At 37.8% G+C, this 21,479-nt stretch overlaps 1 protein-coding gene across 1 annotated transcript; it reads left to right on the forward strand.

Annotated features, from left to right (window-relative positions):
• si:dkey-122a22.2 (uncharacterized) lies at positions 1–21,107 on the forward strand. The gene is made up of 11 exons (XM_033980901.2): positions 1–150; positions 414–582; positions 687–758; positions 832–908; positions 1,379–1,479; positions 3,903–4,019; positions 4,930–5,004; positions 18,449–18,587; positions 20,530–20,612; positions 20,706–20,802; positions 20,901–21,107. Exons 1-11 carry the CDS (start codon positions 91–93, stop codon positions 21,066–21,068), a joined length of 1,158 nt encoding a protein of 385 aa, XP_033836792.1. The 5' UTR covers positions 1–90; the 3' UTR covers positions 21,069–21,107.
• Positions 21,108–21,479: the final 372 nt, after the last annotated feature.

Raw genomic sequence — 21,479 nt, forward strand, 5'->3', positions numbered from 1 at the left:
CGTACAGCCACCAGGAAGTTGTTCACGTTCATTCATTCTGCAATTTTATGAATGTTAACCTAAGTGCCTCTACGCTTCAAGCATCCCATCATGCGCAGACGCCCGGATACTCAGACGACAAACAAGGATCATGTTAATAGTGACAAAAAGGTAATTGCACACAATGAGCAGCTAATTGCTCAATATGATAGCATTTGCTAACCCGATACGAACACCTAGCCTCACCCATATATTTATACCACCTTAAACTTTCCTAACATGTTACGCATGCATTTCAAACCTATTATGTTGATTACAGCTTAATAGATAGTTACATTGACTATTAATTTAGACTACTGTAGCCTACTCAGTATTTTATTATTGACACTTTCTTATATGCCTGTTTTGATTTTGACATGTTCAACCTGAACCAGAATAACGAAGAGCGACCCCCACCCAATAGTCCAGATGAGGTCAAAGCCAGAGTCTCCTGTGGTTCATTGATAATCAACATTGGGAAATGTCTCCTTTTAATCATTGTTGTTCCTCCATTCCTCAACTATGCATCACTTCAGAGAGAGGGCCAGATGCTCCTCCCAAAAGGTATTATTTATGCAATTAGATACCCTGATATTTTTGTGTTGTATTATTTTATAAAAAAGTGTTTCAAGTTGTTTCAAGTGTGTAAGGGTTTCCAATCCATCCAGATGGACAAATTGTTGATGTCGGTTTGGGTCAGAAGATGCAACTTTTGTGCAAAGGAGATGGGAAACCAGTTGGTAAGAACAGATATTTACTAGAAATGTTAACAATGATTTTTCTGCTTTTTAATTTTATGTACTTATTTTGTAGTAATATTAGATGCCCCAACTGGGATGTCTTCAGATGTCTGGTTTCATATTCAAGAAGATCTCTCCTCACTTACTAAGGTGAGAGTGTAACTTTAGACCCCGTGTAACACAAATATGCATGAAAAGTCAGGTTTAAGATGGAATCCCTTCTGTGTTCTTATTATTTATTAGATGCGTGTGAACACCTCACAGTAAGCAGCCACACGAATGCTGCCTTGTTGTTAGTTGTCAGTGGCCCATAGGGACACTTGTTCCAGTAACCATGCCACATCCTCTCTCCTCAACAACGGAGCAGCGTAGCAGAAAGTCGGGCCTGACAGCCTGCCCCTCGTTATTTGTCTGAAACGCGACCCAAATGAGGTCACAGACTGGCCCAGGATAGCCTTGCTGATACACAACTAAATTACAACCGCATGCACTATAAGACAGCCTCCCTATAAAACACACAATACAGGACTGGCTTTTTGTCATTAACTCTTAGAATCATTTTAATTTTAGAATGTATTTTGTTTGGTATTTATGTTGGCCATGTTTCTGTCAATGTTTAGGTTTGTACGTATGACAGGATGGGTCTGGGCTTCAGCAAACGTCAGATGCAGAATGAAACCACAGGAACAGAAAGAACCTGGGGAGTGTCCACTACAGGACGGTAAGCTGAAAACAATTATGACACTGATAGTCTTTATTCAGTCATATTCACTTGTTCTTTGTTTATTTTACATTATAAAATTGATTAAAAGGAAATCATGAGTGGATTTGTTGCTTGGATACACCATAACTAAATCAGATGACTGGTTATAAAAAAAAAAAAAAAAATGGCTATCTTACTTTACCACAGACAAACACAGTAAATATATAACTCCTGTTTGAGGTGGGTCATCGAAATGATGAGCACAGTGTGTTTAGCCTTCTTTCATCACAGCGGGAAGACCAGTAATATTGTCAGATTTTCAAGGGGTTAGGCCTTTGTCTTTGTTTTTTGTTTGTAGAATTGTTTTTAAAAAGACGGATTCTTGTACAAACTGAACCTTTTAATATAATTATTTAAACTGGCTTCTTAAACTTCTTAATATTACATAAATTGATATAACTTGTAATGTATTGTTTATTTTAACTCACTTCTCAACCAGGTCACTCTTAATATGCCTGGTTATATAAAGTTAAACAAAATATACAAAAAATATTTTCCATCCCTGTAGTAGTAATGCACTGCCAGGCTGTGCTGAACTGTAGTCTTCCCCACCATACCTTAAATTGCAGCAGGATGGGAATAAAATCTTCCAGTCTTTGACATTGTATAGGTTGCTTTTTAAATCTGCCTAAGGGGTGAGCCGATATGCCGGTCAGCAATACTCCAGTTTACCTTGGCACCTGGCCTGGAAAGCACAATGGAGATACTTGCAATCACTTTTCTCGATACAGTAAGTCATGTTGTGATTACTTGCTAACCTTAACCCGCCAAGTGTTAGAATCTCTTAATTTCCATGTGCCACACTGCTGTTGATTTATAAGCACAACAAACCCAGGACAACAGATGACTCTCTAAACAGGGGCTACTGTGACATACCCTGTAATGATTTCTCTGATTCCTCTGATTCCTCTGATGTACAGTGGGTACGGAAAGTATTCAGACCCGCTTAAAATTTTTCACTTTTTGTCATATTGCAGCCATTTGCTAAAATCATTTAAGTTAATTGTTTTTCCTTATTAATGTACACCCAGCACCCCATATTGACAGAGACACAATCATCAGACTAGAGAATTGCTCTTATTGCTCACCATCTTGAAAGCCTACATGGAGTTTGATTAAAAACACCTGAAGCACTCCTTGCGTCTTGCACTGAGGAGAGGCTTCCATCAGGCCACTCTGCCATAAAGCCCCGACTGGTGGAAGGCTGCATTGATGGTTGACTTTCTAGAAGTTTCTCCCATCTCCCAACTGCATCTCTGGAGCTCAGCCACATTGATTTTTGGGTTCTTCTTTACCTCTCTCACCAAGGCTCTTCTCCCCCAATTGGTCAGTTTGGCCGGACAGCCAGCTCTAGGAAGGGTTCTGGTCATCCCAAACGTCTTTCATTTAAGGATTATGGAGGCCACTGTGCTCTTAGGAACCTTAAGTGCAGCAGAATTTTTTTATAACCTTGGCCAGATCTGTGCCTTGCCACAATTCTCTCTCTGAGCTCTTCAGGAAGTTCCTTTGACCTCATGATTCTCATTTGCTCTGACATGCACTGCAAGCTGTAAGCACTTATATAGACAGGTGTATGGCCTTCCTAATCAAGTCCAATCAGTTTAAAACTGGACTCCAGTGAAGGTGTAGAACCATCTCAAGTATGATCAGTTGGATAATTTTGGACTCCCCAAGTTCAGTATTATGATTATGTATACTTTAATTTAGTCAGCCTCATGCGTTGTATAAAAAAATATTTTCCATACAGACAATATTACAATTGCAATTGTACAAATTAAGTACCATATTAACTAACACAAAGAAAACCTTGATATTCAGTTTGTTTAATTTTAAAAATGTGGTTCTTTAAAAATGGACATCTATCATAGAGGATTTTTTTCCATTATGTGTATTGAATTAACATTGAGTAAATATTTGAGGTTTTGGTACCTCAAGTTATACACATTTGTATGTATGTATGTGCATAGTAGTACTTTCTTTGAATACTTTCAGTGCATTAATCTATGGTTGCTGTTTCACTGCTATGGAAAGTAGCCAGCAGCTAATGCTATTTTATGTTAGATTGATTGTTTTTACTGGGGACTATTCTTTTCTAGTGTGAAATGAATAATATAACTGACCATAACATTGGATACAATCATTCTGCATAAAAATATTTGTCCTGCCCATCTTGAGGACTCCTGATGATGAACTGATGCACGGGCCCTTAAGAACTCAGTAATGAAGAAATTACAAATTAATGAGATGAATGGTGCCATGCCGTACTCATCTTTCATGTCACCAGTCTTGGAGCCTGGTGGCTGAATAAATAAACCTCCTTGTGGCCTCGTTTGCAGCTCGTCCCGGTTAGCGCTGTGACAGATGAGGCTGTTGTCTTGCAGGATGGTGGATGATCTTTACAGACTCCTTCAGGCAACCGAAATAACCAAACCCTTCATCCTGGTGGGATCAGAGCTGGGGGCCCTCAATGCAAGGTTCTACAGCCACATTCATGATGTGTAAGTGTAAGCAAGAGACTTCTCTTTTATTTTGGAGAAACACATTGTTACACATTTAGTTTGCTCATTTATGTTATTTCACATTGCATTGCAAGAAGGCCTCAACAATATTTCAAACAGAACTGGCCTGATATGCCTTTAGGGCCATGCAATTAACTAGCTGTTGTGACTACTCCGCCTTAGATTGCAGTGCCCCGTAGTATGTTGAATTAATTCAGAATTGATTAAATAAACTTGATTTTATTGATCCACATAAATAATATTGCTTGCATGTAATGTATAAGATGTATTTATAAAAAAGTAAATAAGTCTGTAATCTTTTTATTTATTTTTATTTGTTTACATTTAGTCTACATCTCTCCATTTAATGATGAAGAGATGTAGATGAGTAGCTTTTATTTACACATATCCTAAGCATGATGTAGACAGACTGTTTTCTTAAATTCTTACTTGTTTCCACTTAGTTTTTTTCTTCATTTCTTTTTTTTTTTGTAGATCTTCTTTGCATTGTTTGTATACATTTAATTCCACCATGAAACAGGTATAATATGAGAAAGATATATTCCCATGGTAATTTCCATCATCGCCCATAACTCGACTATCTCCGAGACAACAGCGTGATAAATGTGACAAGGAGCCGTACCAGGGATGAAAGATTTAGTATTTAATCAGGAGTGATGTCACTGTCGTTAAATGCAGAAAATTAAGTGGTGGTGAGTGGGTGACACCTATCCCAATAGAAATATCGCCCTTGGATCTATTGAAAGCATAGGCGATTCAACCAAAGACAGATGGAGATGATGGCAGCTACCTAACAGTCATTACACCCAGGCCAGGAGGCTAAAGTGGTCAGGCCTAAGTCAATGAGTCTTTGCTCATCTGAAAATGTGGTGTGTCCTCTGTCCTGCAGGCAAGTGTCCCACCTGGTCATGATTGATCCCATCCCAGAGGACATCTTTGAGGACGACCTGTGGAAAGAATATTGGTGAGTTTGCATCAAGATTACAGAGGGGAGAACAAAGATGAGAGGGTGATGAAATAGACAAGGTCAAGATCAGCAACAGCAAGTAGCTAGCAAAAGAGTGATCTTATAATTGTTGCATATTTGATTTCACTTCAACCTGAGTATTGCTTCACGACATCAGAATATTTATTTGCATGTTAACCTGTTGAGGTATTTGGTGTATGTAACATAAACTATCACAGTATCTGATAACATTTCTATTGAAAACACTTAAACTTGTGAGCTGGCTGTTGTTTTACTTTTTCTACTGCAAGATCTGATTGAATACTATTTCAGTTCTATGGCCCCTCAGAAACTGGTTTAAGATGTCACTCTACATGGGAATAAATTTACTTGGAAAAGATGTTAAAATGTTAAAATGTTAAGCTTCCTGAAAAATGTGATAAAGAGCCATGGAGGGCACATTGAAGAGAAAAATCTAAAACAGATGATACGACTGAACTTACTCATCCTTTTGCAAATCGGTGTCTAAATTCTCAGTATTGGCTTCTACTGCAAGAATCAAGCCACAGTTGATTATCTGTGCTGGGTGGGACTCATTAGCCTGATTAATTGGAGGCCAAGGAAGCTCATTAGCCATTCATAATCTTGTAGCATGAAACAGACGTAGACGAGAGCAGGGCGCTGTGATGATGGTTGGTCCTGACTGACAGAAAGTCTAATAACACAGCTTTAATCCTCCAGGAGAGATACTGTCTGTGTCAAGTGGTAGTCATTGTCATAGAATATATCTCATTATGCATTAATGATTCTATGAAAGGGGACTGGCAAATGATAATGAAGAAAACGTCATGAAGGAGCAGTATTGGTGAAAGAGACAATTACCGAATGCTACTTCAATGCTACTTTTATAAAGCTGTAGGCTAATGCCAAAGATTCATGCTTTTTTTCTGTTTTGGATGGGAAATGATTATTGTTTGGTGACTGACTAGGATGGTTTGGACAGGGCTTATGAACTCAGGAGCCGCCAGGAGGTCTGTAGGTCCACAGATAAGACTTTTGTATAGTAAAAGAGGTCACTGTTAATTAGTGTATGAGAAAAGCATGCATTGGTAGGACTGAGACACACCAAGACAGCAGCTGAAAGAAATAATAATAATAATAATAATAATAAACTTTTATTAGCATATCAAAACATTATCTTAAACTGTATCTAATTTTACAGCATCACCAGAAATACAACATATGAGTCAAAAATTGTGCACTGAAAGGTATGCTAAAATGGCTCGTCTGGTGTGGCTTAGTTTCATGGCTTTTGTAGTTCTGTCCAACAGCGTAAGCTCATAGGTTATGTAAGCATCAGTCAAGGCAGATAAGAAATGGTTCCCTGAAAATGGCCAATTTGTACGTGACTCAAAGTGCAGTAGCACCATCTATCAGGGCTATGTGTCCAATTACCCGCTGATTAATAGACGTTCATTTCAGTGTATGACAGCACTACCACAATTCTATTATTCTATATGATGGAAATGAAGCTGAAAACTATTTGATTATCTCATCTTTTCTCAACAGAGTAAAATTAGAACCATACATATTCTAAAATGTTATTATCAATCTATATGCCCCCTAAACAAAACTTAAAGATATTATAAATAAATTGTAACAGTCCTAATTCCTGCCACAAATGTACTTGGGCTTCTTCCAAGTACCAGAGAGAGAACACAATCTAGAAACTATGCATGTAAATGCACAATGTATTATCTTCAACAGAGATCACAAACGGGAAGAGATGAAGGAAGTGATTTGTAATTGTAATAAAATATGCCGTTCTAATAAATATATTATGATTCCTATGTGAATAGTGCTGTGTAGTCAAACATACACAGAGCATAAGTGTTTTACTCATACATTATTTTAATACACTATATACAGTTTAGTGAAATCTGTCTGTCTGTGTGAACCTTGTGATGGTTGTTTTAGACAGTAGCCAATCTTCACATTATTATGGTAGACTCTATCAGCTTTTTGCCTGAGATTTCCACATCCAAGACCTTTTTATTAACAAAAGCTCATTCTAAAAAAATGTGTGTAATATCCTGCTAATTGACTTGCCACCATCACCTAATTTATATTTCTATGTGTAAATGCATGAAAGTAGGCTTTCTGTTCTTTTTGTGTTATATATTGGGGTCAGTTGTAGGACTATGGATATCTTTTGCAGTATCTGTGGCTGTTGTCTCATTTCCCTGGGTTTTGCTTAATGCTTTCTGATGGAAATCCAAGCGTTTGGTCATGCTACAGGGGATTAGGAGAAGCCCTGGCATAAGTGTGGGCAAATTCCATTCAGAAGAACAGCCAGTGTTTCACTAATGCGGCTGTCGCTCTTTGTTTTTTGAGCCCCATTGAATGCGGTGTGCGTCATCACACAGAGATGAATCTTGTTGTTATTTTAACAATAATATGGGTTTAAATTCAGCAGACAACACTATGCAAATGCACTTTATTTTTATATGTATATGTTCAGTACAAATTTGTTTTGGAGTGTTTATGAGATATGAACCAGAACCAGGTATTGAAACTTCCTTCATTAAAAAAAGGACAGATTTTCTGTATGTGTTTTATGGCACAGTAAGCGTCTGTGTGTTTGGTGGTAGTTGAAGAAGTTGATTGAAGTTAATGCAATGGATAGTAAAAGCCAAAAGTAAAATCTGTCAACTGGACAAAAAGTTGTAGGAGTGAAGACCTTTTGCTGCACAGCCAAGCCGCTTCTTCAGTTCTGGTCAGATTTCTGGAGGACACTGCCTTATATCTATCTGAACGAAGGAGCTAACTACACTGAAACTGGAAACAGCTTTTGTTTACAGTTTCTGTATGTAGGCTAGGTCTATTGAGCTAAGCTAAGTGTGCACTGTGCCTGAGATGTACTTAACATATTCAAACTCCCGTTAATGGATTTTCTTCACACCTATTGTCTACCTGGCTAGCTCCATTGTTCTCTTAGTTTCCTATGTTTGCCTTGAGTCTGAGGATGGAGTTATATATGGGGGAAAGGTGATGTCTAAGGCCCCCATTCCTGTTCAAGGAAGAACTGCCTTTCCTAACAAAAATTGCTTCTTTAACTCCCCTCTCAAAACATTTTTTCTCTGGTTGTGGTTAGGAGTGGTTAGTGCATTTGAGATGGAGATGTATGGCAGACTGGGGTCCAGAGGAGCTCTTGCGAGGGTGTTGGTACGTTCTCTTATGAAGTGGCTGTTTAGTTTCTCCAATGTAATGCTCACTGCGCTCTTCACTACACTATATGGAGTAGACCACATTGCTTTGTTTATGGCCTGGGGTTTTGTCCTTTGGGTGAACCAGTTTCTGTCTTAAAGTAGGTTTGAAATAGACCGGAATTTCATACTGTCTGAAAATTTTCTGAAGCTTTTCAGACACACCAGCTGTGTAAGGAATATGTCTATGTTCAGATTCCCTGTTTTCCTGTTTTTTATCAGTCTTAGCTCTACTGAAGGCTCATTTTTGATATCCACAAGCCGAGAGGGCTTTCTCCTCGTGTTGTCCCTCCTTCACTTTTCCCTCTATGTTTGTGGGCACTACATGAGCTCTGTGTTGTAGCGTATGGATAACTCCGAGTTTGCTGTTTGATTCACAAACAGCAGCAATACCTGCTGTTTGTGAATCAAAGGCTTTATTCGCCTTGTCCTCTGCCCTCTTCTTCTTAATACAATGGACTAATCAAGTAACTGAGATCTCAAAATCATTCACATATTTTGTTATTTGTTTTTAACGTGTATGCCTGAACTAGAACAGAACATCAATGTGTTTGATTCCTGACTTCTGGCGCTATATCTTTGGAGTGCTTCTAGCTTATTATTATTATTATTATTATTATTATTATTATATTTTAATTATTATTTTTTGCTATGTCAGATTTAGAACCAGTTTATATCCCTTACTCTCACACATATACAGACAATCCCACATACAGATTTTTCCAGTAAAACTGGCTTTAATAAGCTGCTGAACCAGGGCTTGCTCCTCTGGGAATATACTACTCAATTTTAGCATTGGGCTGGAAGGGTATGTTCTTATTTAGCCACTGGGAAAATGAAATTGGATGGTGATGTTGGGAGATACTTTGATTGTTAAAAATTTCACTGTCAAGACTTCTACCACTTGACAATTTTAAATTGGTGACAAAAAACATTAAAATACATGTAGGTACTTACCAAGACCTGGTGAATCATAGCTAGCTGACAAGTTGGTAAAAAGTGAGCTCCTGTAGTTACCCGTCATCATTTACTGTTGGTATTGTTGCTTGTTCACTTCGTCTCATATTTTTATGTTATATCTTGAATGTTCATTAATTGTTTGGTGACACATGACATCAGAACCCACCTTGACTACATGTTCAGAATGGTTGAGGGCTGTGTTTATAGTATGGTAAGTATTAGTGTCTTATGTGTTTCTGTGGTTAACTCAGTGATTTGTATTCTATTTAAATGCTCCCCTTGCTTTTTCTTCATGTCTACCTCAAATGTATTATGGTTTGGATGCTTGGTGTTTCACTCCTGTATTGAAAAAAAGTGAACAAAGTCAAAAATTTAACTAGCACTTGCCAAGGTGCTGTGAGAGAATGTCTTCAGTGTGGGCTGCACAGCTGTGGCACCAGGTTCTGGGTGGATCCCTGATTGAGTTATGAGGCTCAAAATGAAAATGACACCCAGCGTCCCATTCATCATTCCAGCGGTCATTAATATGCCCACTGTGCCTCCACATGCCCTCACATAAACATGTACACTGTATCTATGCACCCCACACACATCACCAGTCTGTCCCTATGCGGAGCAGATAGTCCTGGTTTGTGTTTCACCTGGCTCCTGTTCTGTCTGACATTCAGCGTATGCCATTTTGACTGACGACCGCTCACACTCTACTGCTGCTTTTAGGTTGATTTATGAGCGAGACAGGGTTTAACACAGGGGACAACAGGGGTGTTTTTATTCATCCACACAGTTCTTTGTTAGTGGACAGATTTACAGACATAATATAATCTCTCCCCCTCACTGCTGAGTCCTGGTTTACACTCCTTTTTTTTCCAATGTTATCAACTCAGACCTGCATAAATCTAAAATGGTGGCATATTAAGATGGAAGTGCAAAATGTAAGAGCTCATATTTAGTCCATTTTTAGTCATTATAGTCAAGATAGAATATTACACTGATGGTGGTACTATTTTTATGCCAACTAGTCAAATTCTGCCACCAAAGTTTGTCTATGCTTTCTGATTCAAAAAGTTTGTACTTTTTGGACATCAGTGGCCTGCTTAATTGACATTTTATCAATTGGGGACACTTTCCTCTTCTAAAAAGGTAGTAAATGCACAGTATTTGACATATTTAATAGTAAAGTGATTCATTTGTGTTTATGATATGTATTGAATCATTTTGCAATATCAATAAACAGCATTATTTTTTCAGTTCAGCAGCAGTTGTTCACACAGTACAGTGTGGTATTTGTAAATTCAGTCGTGAAGGTTGTGTAGTGTTCTGGTTGGCTATGTTCATGGCTAGAGTTATTACAGTTTTATCTTAAAAGATGCATGAAAATACAGTAACTGAAATGCCCGGATTTCTATTCTAATTTTCCAGTTGAGGCTTGTTAATGTTTTTCTTTTGTGTAAATATATAGTTGTTTCCATCAGCATTTAAAATTAAAATGCTTGAGTGGATAGCTGATGATAGTTTATGAAATTTGTGCTAATTTAATTTAATATGTGCTAATTTAATTTAATATAATTATTCAGTGTCGGTAGCATTGAGCTTTGCAAACTAAATTCAGTATTAATGGATTTACAAACTGAATATGGACTACTTTTCTATACATACCAATGGGATGTAATTCAACGTTCTTTAATACCTCCTGAAGTCTCCTCATAGTTTTCTCTGACTCAGCTCTCTCCCCTATTGCCTCTCCTCATTCAGAGAACTTTGGACCAGTCAGGAATGCCAATTAATTGTAATTAGAACCACTGTAAGCGTAACTATTGTTGTACGCTTCACTAATGAAGCAGAGCTGCCGTGGCCCCAGTGTGCTTACCCCAGTGTAATCTATAGTATTGATGCAATGTGGAAGAAGCCTCAGCGAAAGAAAACCTCTACAGCTGTGGGGCAAGAATGACACCTTGTGGTAGGTGAGTGTATTACATACTGATTTCCAATGTTCTACATTTAGCTGCGATTGGGCAAACACATTTCTAATGCTTGTACTTTCAGTAATTTTGAAAGAAATTGAAATATACATGTAAATGTAAGGGAATTATACACATTATAGATGGAGTTCAAAATGGTGTAAACCCAAAAGACTAATATGGTATTTGAAATTAATCACCATCTCGTATTAGTAATGTTTTTAAATACATGTATCATTAATGGATATTTACTTCATATAACATAAGATTGTATAATTTGACTTTTTGCCAAATAACGTCCCTCTTTGTTCATTTAGGGGTGAACAAACTGCTCATGTTGGTGTCAAAGTCAGAATTTCCACATTGATCAGGTCTGGACAGGTGCAGAGGAGAATTCGTATCTTAGAATGTTTACTTTGTTGTGGTGGATGAAACCACTGCAACATGTAAACTCCCACAGAAAGGCCTTAGGATTCTCATCTCGTGACCAAAACATGGATTTGATTCTAACTATTAAATCAAAGGTTCCCAAAGTGGGGGTCACAAAGTATTGAGCTTGTTGTAAAACTTAATTTTCAAATAAAAAACAAACAAACAAAACAACGCTGTATATTTTAGAAGATGTCTGTGTAATCCCTCAGTTGTCCAGGTCTGATCCATAGTAAAAGCCAAAAGTAAAATCTGTCAACTGGACAAAAAGTTGTAGGAGTGAAGACGTTTCATTAAGTCAGTTCAGGGGAGAACTGAAGAAGCGGCTTGGATGAACAGCGAAGCATCTTAACTTCTACAACTTTTTTGTCCAGCTGACAGATTTTACTTTTGGCTTTTACTGTATATTTTAGAAAAAATAGGCCAAAAAACACAATAAACTTTTCAAATAAACAATGAACAATCAGATGAACAATGAAATCAGATTTGAAATGTTTTGTTACAAATTTCTATTTTATTTTTCAGCAGGGGTCCTGGCCTGAAAAGTTTGGGAACCCCTGCCTTAAATCACTATGCCACCCAAGAATGTAGTTTATGTGAAAGAAGATTATGGGTTCCATAAAAAAAAAAAAAAAAAAGCTAAACAACTTTGTATGTCATTGCAGGTACATGGATTGTTATATGGAAAATCTGTGTCTATTGCATTGCATCAGATCTATCAGTGCTGTAAAGCTGATCAATTAAGTAGTTCACCTTTGTACATCTCTACCCATTCATTTAAGTAATGAATGAGTAGTGATGTGGTCTACAAAGGGAGCTTATATCTTGGTAGTAACATTTTCCCACAAATAAAAATGTATATGCATATTGGTGGCAAACATTAATTTAAAATGGCCGAAAACTGTGCCTTCCTGTGTCTTTACTGTATAGATCTCTTTACGCATCTGCCGCCCACACCTACCTACATATTCTGTTATGTGCTTATAGCTGGCTTTTGCTTGAACAAGTGTTTAAAAGCGTCTGCAGGTGTAAGAGTTGGGTGAGCCCCATGTAATATCCAGTGTTTAAGCGTCCCTGGTTCGTTGTAATAGTCGGTAGGAGCTCGTGTAATGGCGCCTGCTTTGTGTGTGAGCGGCCTCTCAGGTAACCGCGGCCCTGCATGTGGAATGACATGGAAATGAGGAGGGAGGGAGGAGGAGGAAGTCTTATCAGCGCCGGGCCAAATTCCGACAGTGAATTGCGCAGTTGTAACAAAAGTAACAGAGCGTCCATTCAGCCTGCACTAATCCAGATGGGAAAGTCAAACAGCAGAAAGTCCACGGCACAAACTCATTTCATCACTTTATTAATTTAGATATTGCCTGGGCGCTCCTGTGGGGGGGAGAAAAAAAAAGAACCCCTTCAGAAATGACCAACATCGGTGAGGCATTTTGCTCTACATGTCCCCCCATCAACACACAAGCACACACACATGCACACTCCATCGTCTCTTTCTGTTATCTGTTTAATTCATCCCCGCCAATCTGGGCTGTCTTTACCCACTAAATTTCCCTTTGACACGCATGCCTTGCTTCGCATAATCCTCACTCCGGGGCAGAATTAAAAATGGAAAAAGGGAATAGGACAGGTGGCTGGAGAATCCTTGAAATAATGTGCAGTGCCAGACCTAGGAGTGATTTGACCAGATTCGGACTGGCGGGCTGATAAGTAGCAACTTTATTTATTAAATTTTTGTTGCTATTATTTTTTTAATCAAGCTATAAGAAAACTTTGACAGGTAAAAACTGCAAAGAAAAGTTGTCACCTAAGAGGCAGGTTGAAAAGGTATAGCTCTAAATTAGAGTGCCAAGAAGACTTCAGGGGAAAACTGTAGCAGGAAGATGAAAATGTCAAAATGTCACTCTTTGTGGGTCTGACTTAAAAAGTTTCAACAAAAATGATGTTGGTTATTCCCTTTGGGCTGGTTTAATCCTGGTTTAGTTCTGGTTTAGTCCAGATTAAGTGTTGGTGTTGACTTGTATAGTTAGGGCTAGATAACTGATTTTGAAATGGGATCGAGATTCAACCATTTACAATTGTCCAAGATATTCTTGGGTCTTTTCAATTGAGAGGTTTATAGCCAATCCACTGCCGATAAAGCTTGCAGCAGAGGTCAGACTTTGGAGGAATAAATGGACCATTTTTTGTTGTCTGTATTGTTTATGTTCAGGAAACTAATGGAAGCATTTTTTTAGTAAGACAAAATGAAATTGAATTAAAAATCGTGATTAATTAATATAAGGGGGAGTTTGTTTTTCATATCATCCAGCTCTTGTAGGCTTTGTTCCTTCCTCCTGTGTGCATGTGTATATATAGTTGAAACCAAAAGTTTACATACACTATATAAAAAGATACAAACACTTTTTTTTCTGACATGAAATCAGACTAAACTTTTCCTCTTTTTAGGATTTAGGATGATCAAAATGATTTCTATTTACTAAATGCCAGAAAAAGAGAGAGAAGGATTTTTTAAGACTTAAGATTTTTCATAAAATTTCATTAAAGTGAGAAGTTTACATGCAGTAAGATAATTATGCATTTAAAAATTTGAGAAAACCCAGATGATGATGTCATGTTTTTAAAAGCTTTTAATAGGATTATTGACAACATTTGAGTTAATTAGAGACACACCTGTGGCTTTGTCTAAAGTCAAAAGAAATCAGCCAAGATATCAGGAAGGGAATTGTGGACTTGCCATGCCTGGTTCATCCTTGGGTGCAATTTCCAGATGCCTGAAGGTGCTGTTCATTTGTTCAAACAATTATATGCAAGTATAAACACCATGGGATGTCCAGCCATCGGGATGTCCAGCCATCAGACTGCTCAGGAAGGAGACGGGTTTTGCGTCCCAGAGATGAACGTGCTTGGTCCAAAATGTCCATATCAACCCAAGAACAAAAGCAAAAGATATTGTGAAGATGCTGGATGAAGCATGTCATTATCGACAGTGAAGCGAGTACTGTACTGGCATGAGCTGAAAGGCCACAATGCAGGAAGAAACCATTACTCCAAAAGAAACATAACAAAGCCAGGTTACAGTTTGCAAATGCACACAGGGACAAAGACCTTAATTTTGGAAACATGTCCTGTGGTCTGATGAAACTAAAATTGAACTGTTTGGCCATGATGAGCATTGTTACATTTGGGGAAGAAAGGGGAAGAAAGAAGGGGGTGGCAGCATCATGTTGAGGGGTTGCTTTGCTGCAGGAGGGACTGGTGCACTTCACAAAATAGATGGCATCATGAGGAAAGAACATTATATGGAAATACTTGGACACAAATGGGTCTTTCAGATGGGCAATGCCCCAAAGCATACTGCCAAAATGGTTACAAAGTGGCTTAAGGATAACAAAGTCAACATTTTGGAGTGGCCATCACAAATCCCTGATCTCAGTCATTAGAAGATTTATGGGCAGACCTGAAAAGGCATGTTCGAGCAAGGTGGCCTTCAAACTTACCTCAGTTACACTAGTTTTGTCTGGAGGAATGAACCAAATTTCCTGCCAACTATTTTGAGAAGCTTGTGGAAGGATGTCCAAAACGTTTGACCCAAGTCATACAGTTTAAAGGCAATGGTCTCAAATTCTACTGAAATGTATGTCAACATCTGACTTTGAAGAAAGTAATGAAAAGTTGTCTAAAAAAATCCTTATTATTCTGACATTTAGCAAGTAGAAATAAATTAGGTAATTCTAATGCTAAAACAGAAAACGTTTAGTCTGACAGTGAGGGGAAAAAAAGCTTATGTAGACTTCAGGTTTCAACTGTATAAATCAGCTGGAGTCTTAACTTGTACATGAATATGCTCGATATGTTATCTATACACAGCCATTTGTAGGAGATGAAAAACCCCGTCTGTGTGCGTTCTATCGACCTTATCACTTCAATCAAAACGCATTTTGAAGCAGGAGCTAGCTATGGTAGAGACATGTCATATCAACAACAGGTGAAAGAGGTTATTTTTACACATGAAAAGTACATGTTTAGAATGGCAGCCTGATAGCACAGCAGCACAGTGTACAATGTGAAGTCAGTGGAGCAAAGCACAGTCTCAGTATTTAGAGTGGACTTACAGAAATGCATTATGTTTGTCTAGTGAGTAGGAATGGCATATGATCACATTCTACAAGATCTCCACAAGATTGTGTCCACATATGAAATATGATCTTGTGACTGATATATATACACACGCACACGCACAACCACTGATGCCTTCACCTTCCAGAACTCCTCCAGCTCTTCTTTGAGTCCCTGGTATTTCTCTAGTTCCTCATGTTCCTTTTTCCTGATGTTCCCATCACTTTGTACTGCAAGGTCCACCACAGCGGCTTTGCTCTGTTGTTTAATCAGCACCACGATGTCCGGTTGATATATTACCATTCTATCAGTCTGTATCTGGAAGTCTCACAGGACCTTGGCTTGGTCATTTTCCACTACCTTTGGAGGCGTTACCCACCTTGACCTTGGTGTTTCCAGTCCGTACTCTGCACAGATGTTTCTGTACACTATGCCGGACACTTGGTTATACCGCTCCATGTATGCTTTCCCTGCAGCATCTTACACCCAGTTATTTTCTGGATTGTCTCTCAGGGACATAATTTTACAGCCTCCACCTTGGGTCTTGTCTGGTTTGGTAGAACTGGGCCTCTATTGCACTAGTGCTAGTCCAGACCAGTTCTCTCAAGCCATTGGTTGGATTTCTTGATATCAGCCATCAGTTATGTTCTGGAAGTACATTCAATATAGGGGCTTGTCCTCCCATGATGAAATGACTTGCTGGAAAGAGAGGCTTTTATAAATGTTTTTTTTTTCACATATGTGAAGTTTGTTTTTTCTTACTAAGTACTTTTAGACACAATTCCACATACTGTTTTATATTTGTGTAATCCCTCAGTCACCCAGGTATGATCCATAGTCTATCTGCATATATCTATCTGCAAGGAGGAGCTAACTACACTGAAACCGTAAACAGCTATTGTTTACAGTTTCAGCCTAAATGAGCCTGCATTCAGTCTTAGTCTACATTCAGTGTAATTAGCTCCTCCATGCACATAGATTTAAGGCAGTGTCCACTAGCAATCTGACCAGAACTGAAGAAGCGGCTTGGATGAGCAGCAAAACATCTTCAGTCCTACAACTTTTTGTCCAGTTGACAGTTATAACTTTGGATTTTAGTGTACTGTTTTATAAATGAGACCCCCAGATCTTAAAGACAGACCTTTGGCCTTTCTAAAAATTTGGAATATACCCCTGAATATCAGAGCTGCACTATTTATTCGCCCTGAGTTTTTGTGCAGCATTTTGATGTTGATTTTATTTTGTTTATATCAATACCTATAATTTTCTTGTGCATTTTGAAGTGACTATATCTAAAGAAAACCCTGACATTAAACATATTAGCACCTGTGGAACTGCCCACTTTACCACATGTAAAAAGTTTTTCTAAGCTTTTCTGCCCTTATATTAAACAGTACTATTGAATAGTGTATGTATGTTTTTTCTATGTAGCTCAGATCAGCACAAGGTAGGAGCCGCTGTCGCAGATCTACAGCGTGTTGGGAAGACAGCGCTGCATCGTCATGGCGGCAGCAGGCACATTGCACTATTGATTGGGCTCCACAGGCTGAGACCAGGCAATTCAGAGCACCAGTGAGCCGAGACCGATTGGGCCTCCTGGGTTACAAAATCCCACTGCTCTTCTTCTGTCATCTGCCAAAAAAAGAGCATTTCTCATTCCCTAGGCAAATGTTTGCAAGAGAGAAACTTTAAGATTTTGTGTCGGAAAAGAGCTGACCAAATATTCATAGTGTAGTAGCTTTCATAGTGCTAGCTGGAATAATTTCTTTCGTATGGTAAGGCTGTACGAGGCATCAAATTATGATGCATTTGGCAGCAAGAATAATGTCTAAGAAGCTGTATAAATTAACAAGCATCCATACTTTCTGCCATATTTATCAAACTCAGAATGCAATAGCTATTTGAGTCAGAGCATTTCCAAAACTGCAGCTTCTATAGAGTTACTGGTTTCCACTTTAGAATAAGTACACCTTAATTAGTCATGAATAAAAAAATTGATTCATAATGAACCAAACATTAAGAATGATTCAGGCTTAGTACTTACTTAATTAAAGAGTTACAATTAGGTTAAGTGGTTACTAAGACTGAATCATTCATCATAAACTATTTGTTCACTATGAATGGTCTTTTAAGGCTATTAAAAGGTGACACATACTGGATGACTGCCAAACATGTACCAAATTGTTAGAACTGAAACTGCTGGGAAGGTGACTTGAATAGAAATGTGTAAGAAATTTTTGAAACTTTTGTAGTGGAAAGTGGTTAAAGCAAGAACATTATATCCACATATGGTGATGCACATAGCTGTAACATTTAACTTTACAGAAACTCATTGTATTCATTAGCACATGGAGTGACAAGTCTTAATGTCTTGACTCACTTATGGCACTATGGCAGTGTTTTTCTGTACACAAACTGTCACTGACTTTCCTTCCAGCATTAGCAGGTGGCAATCCTCAGGGACAAAAATCGGAAAATGTGACAACTGTGATAGTTACCTATAACATCATTTGGAATAGGCTTCAAAGAAAATTAAAAGCACTGGTAGATTTGGCCTAACTTCTTTATTTCCACTAATGTTGCATCACTAAATAACTTGAGTGTCACGTCTTCCATTATCCCAGTATTATCAAGGGTATATAGCTAATCTAATTGCCATATGGCTACAAGGCTGAAGTGCCCGTTGCCAAAGTTTAATGAGTTTTGTTATTTCGTCTGTTTGTGTTTATTGAGGTATGGGAAGCTGGTGCCATCACTCCAAGCCAAGCAGTTCTGCGCAGCCACGGGCCTGAGCCGCATGTTGATCATCCTGGGGGCTTTGGAACCAACTGTGAGAGGCCAGAATGTGTCCGAGGAGGTCATTCAGCGGCAGGTGAGAGACACAATCAAACCTCATCTAATATGTTTAACTTTTCTGGTGGTGAGTTCGCCACCTGTTGGTTTCCACTGAGATGTTATTGCTTTTCCTAAAATGTTCCACAGTATGGTAACAGACACATTTTTATTAAAAAAAAAAGCAAAAAAAAAAAGCATTCTTACTGTGATCAGAGTCGTCTCTCAACAGACCTCTGAAGATAGACAAGGCAAAAAACAATAACAAGATGGAGATGAGTGGGCCCTCCATTGGAAACACTAGATAAAACTACTTTACTTTGTTTCATCACTAGATTGATGTGATTCAGGGGTGAGATAAAAAATACGTACAGTGGAGAAAATAACTTGGTATTTTTTTATATGAAATATTTTTACTGCCAATATTTCTGAATAATTTCTGAATTTACAACACTCACTGTACCACTAATGCTATTACTACTGGTGTTATTACACTATTTTTACATGTTACTAGTAACCTCTTGTAAAAGTGTGTTTTTAAAATAAAAGCATTTGTCATCCATAGTGTGTGCAGACATCACAATATTGAATGACATACAGGAATGCTCAGTAGTGTTCACCGGTAAAAAAAAAATCCTATTTGAAATGTTTTGTTGTTTTTTTTTACTTTTTAAATGTGTGATGTATTGAAAAAAATGCATAGAATATATTTAGTTTGAAGTGTTTACATGCGTTTGTCTCATGGTTCTAATCTGGCCACAGGATGGTGCTAGTGTGAGAGTAATGACTGGAGATGAGAGTGGATGATGGTTTGTTTTCATTTTGAAAGAGGCTGAATTTGGCATGATATGACACCAGACACATTTCCTTTTTAAATAAATGAAAACTGTTACACTGACAAGACACAAGTGCATCATATCTCCTGATCCCTGTTGTATAGTAAATGCAGCCCTGTGACAGGCCATGCAGTTCTAGTGGAATAAGCTGTTAATATAACCTACAAACATTTCAAACATGTATTGGGGATGAGATTTTTATATGGAAATGTTTATATTTATATGTTTATCAAATTGATCCATTATTATGTATCTGTTTTGAAAAAAAAGTTGGACTTTAATTTTCTTTTATTTTTTCTATTAACTCTATTTATCTATACTTTGAAAAGTCCTCTAAAAAATGTGTGTGTATGTATGTATGTAAACTGAGGCATGTAAGTCTTTTTTTTTTTTTTTTTTTTTTTTACCAAGCCTTTACCTTAGACTTGATAAGTACTGATTCAAAAAGTGCTGTGGTTCCATTTTTGTTTTCTTTGATTTATTTTATTTTACTTGTTTGTCCATGGGTCACTTCATTAATGTGAGTGTGAATTAGAGTAAGCATTTTGAGTATCCGTAAATTTAGCAAATCTTTAACTCATCAATATGAGGAAGATCATAGTGTACCTCTGAATATTTTTCTATACTCGAGCCATACATTCAGTCATCAACATCTGTTCATATGATCCAGTATTAAATTAAAACAGGAACAGCCTTGTCTGCTACTGCCAGCCGCCCACATGTGATGGCACAAGTGATGTCAGTCCTAGCTTTTCAAGTATTACAGTTGCCAAGGAGATGAGGACATCATTGTGCTTGAAATCTCCAAGGACAGAGTGAGGTTTGGGTAGAAAGGCTTCTGAAGGTTCGAATAATATACACACGCACACACAGTGGGGAAAAAAAAAAAAAAAACACAGCAAAATTCAACAGAGCATGAAGTCCTATTCTCAAGGGTACATTCTTTTAACCTGTATATAATTGAGAAAAGTCCAAAATGGGGTCATTCTGTGGGTTTAAAGAAAAATGGTTCATCTCTATACATGTATGTTAGTATATTTCACAATGTGAACTCTAGGTCAAAATTGTATTTGGCAAAAGCAAGTTCTGTGCAATATGCACATACAATGAGTTGTTTTAATGAGTGAATCTCTTTCTTCCTCTTAGAAATACCTGTTGTGTAATCCTGCCCATCAGAGCAGTGCTGTGGATGAGCATTACTTTCTGAATGAAAGCGCAGCTCAAGTACAGTATGGAAAAGTTCACTTTTTCTGTTGGCTTTTAGAAAATATTAACTCTGATAATTTTAATGAAACACATATTTTTGCATTTCTTCTTTCTAGAGACATTTCACAGTTTAAGCCCCTCTCCAGCAGGACATCTGTGACTGTGATCACTGGAGATCACTTTGACCAAGAAATACCAGAACAGCTCAACCAGGTGAGCCTCTTCAAAATGGAGTCTAGTATGGTTTAGTAGATATTCTCTGTCTGAATATGTGGTAATAATGGTCTATAACCAACTCTTTCCTGCACCAGATGGTGGCTAAGCTTCAAAAGAAGTTTCTGGAGGTTTCATACCCATCAGCCAATCACATTCACATAAAAGGAGCTGACCGGCGAATGATCTACAAGGAGCCATCTGCCATCAGCCAACACCTGAGGAAGCTAGTCAACCAGAGACAAGCCAACCACTTCAGTGCATAGATTCTGCCAAAACGTCAATGTAATATCTGATAAATATCGGTTGGAATATTGTTTTTAAGAATTATGATTAAAAATATATTTTTTAAATGTAGTTTTGTATTTTCTTCATGTATGAGTTATTATAGTTATGAAGCTAAGACGTACATCTGAAAATTAGTCAACAATGGAATAATGTTTAATTCTCTAGTTGTAAAATAAGCCAACGATATCTTAATATTTACAAAAGGTAAAATAGGCTTTGTTGGATTGTTGGAAATTTTTAAAGCTCCATCCCTCAGTTGGTTGAGCATTCATCGTTCCACAATATCCCTGGCCTGGACTGAGTCCAGAGTCCATAAGGAAATATGTTCAATGCTCTGGTGCTCTTTACAAATGCCACAGTATGTCTCTGATCTGAGACCGATAAATCAC

The sequence above is a fragment of the Periophthalmus magnuspinnatus genome, chromosome 16 (assembly GCF_009829125.3).
Source record: "Periophthalmus magnuspinnatus isolate fPerMag1 chromosome 16, fPerMag1.2.pri, whole genome shotgun sequence".
NCBI classification, from domain to species: Eukaryota; Metazoa; Chordata; class Actinopteri; order Gobiiformes; family Gobiidae; genus Periophthalmus; species Periophthalmus magnuspinnatus.

Bases quoted from the DNA above. Each gene is read 5' to 3' on its own strand.
- si:dkey-122a22.2 (XM_033980901.2), top strand. From the start codon at position 91: ATGCGCAGACGCCCGGATACTCAGACGACAAACAAGGATCATGTTAAT. The intron at 151-413 runs GTAATTGCACAC...AACCTGAACCAG, and splicing joins ATGTTAATAGTGACAAAAAG to AATAACGAAGAGCGACCCCC. The intron at 20,613-20,705 runs GTATGGAAAAGT...TCTTCTTTCTAG, and splicing joins GAAAGCGCAGCTCAAGTACA to AGACATTTCACAGTTTAAGC.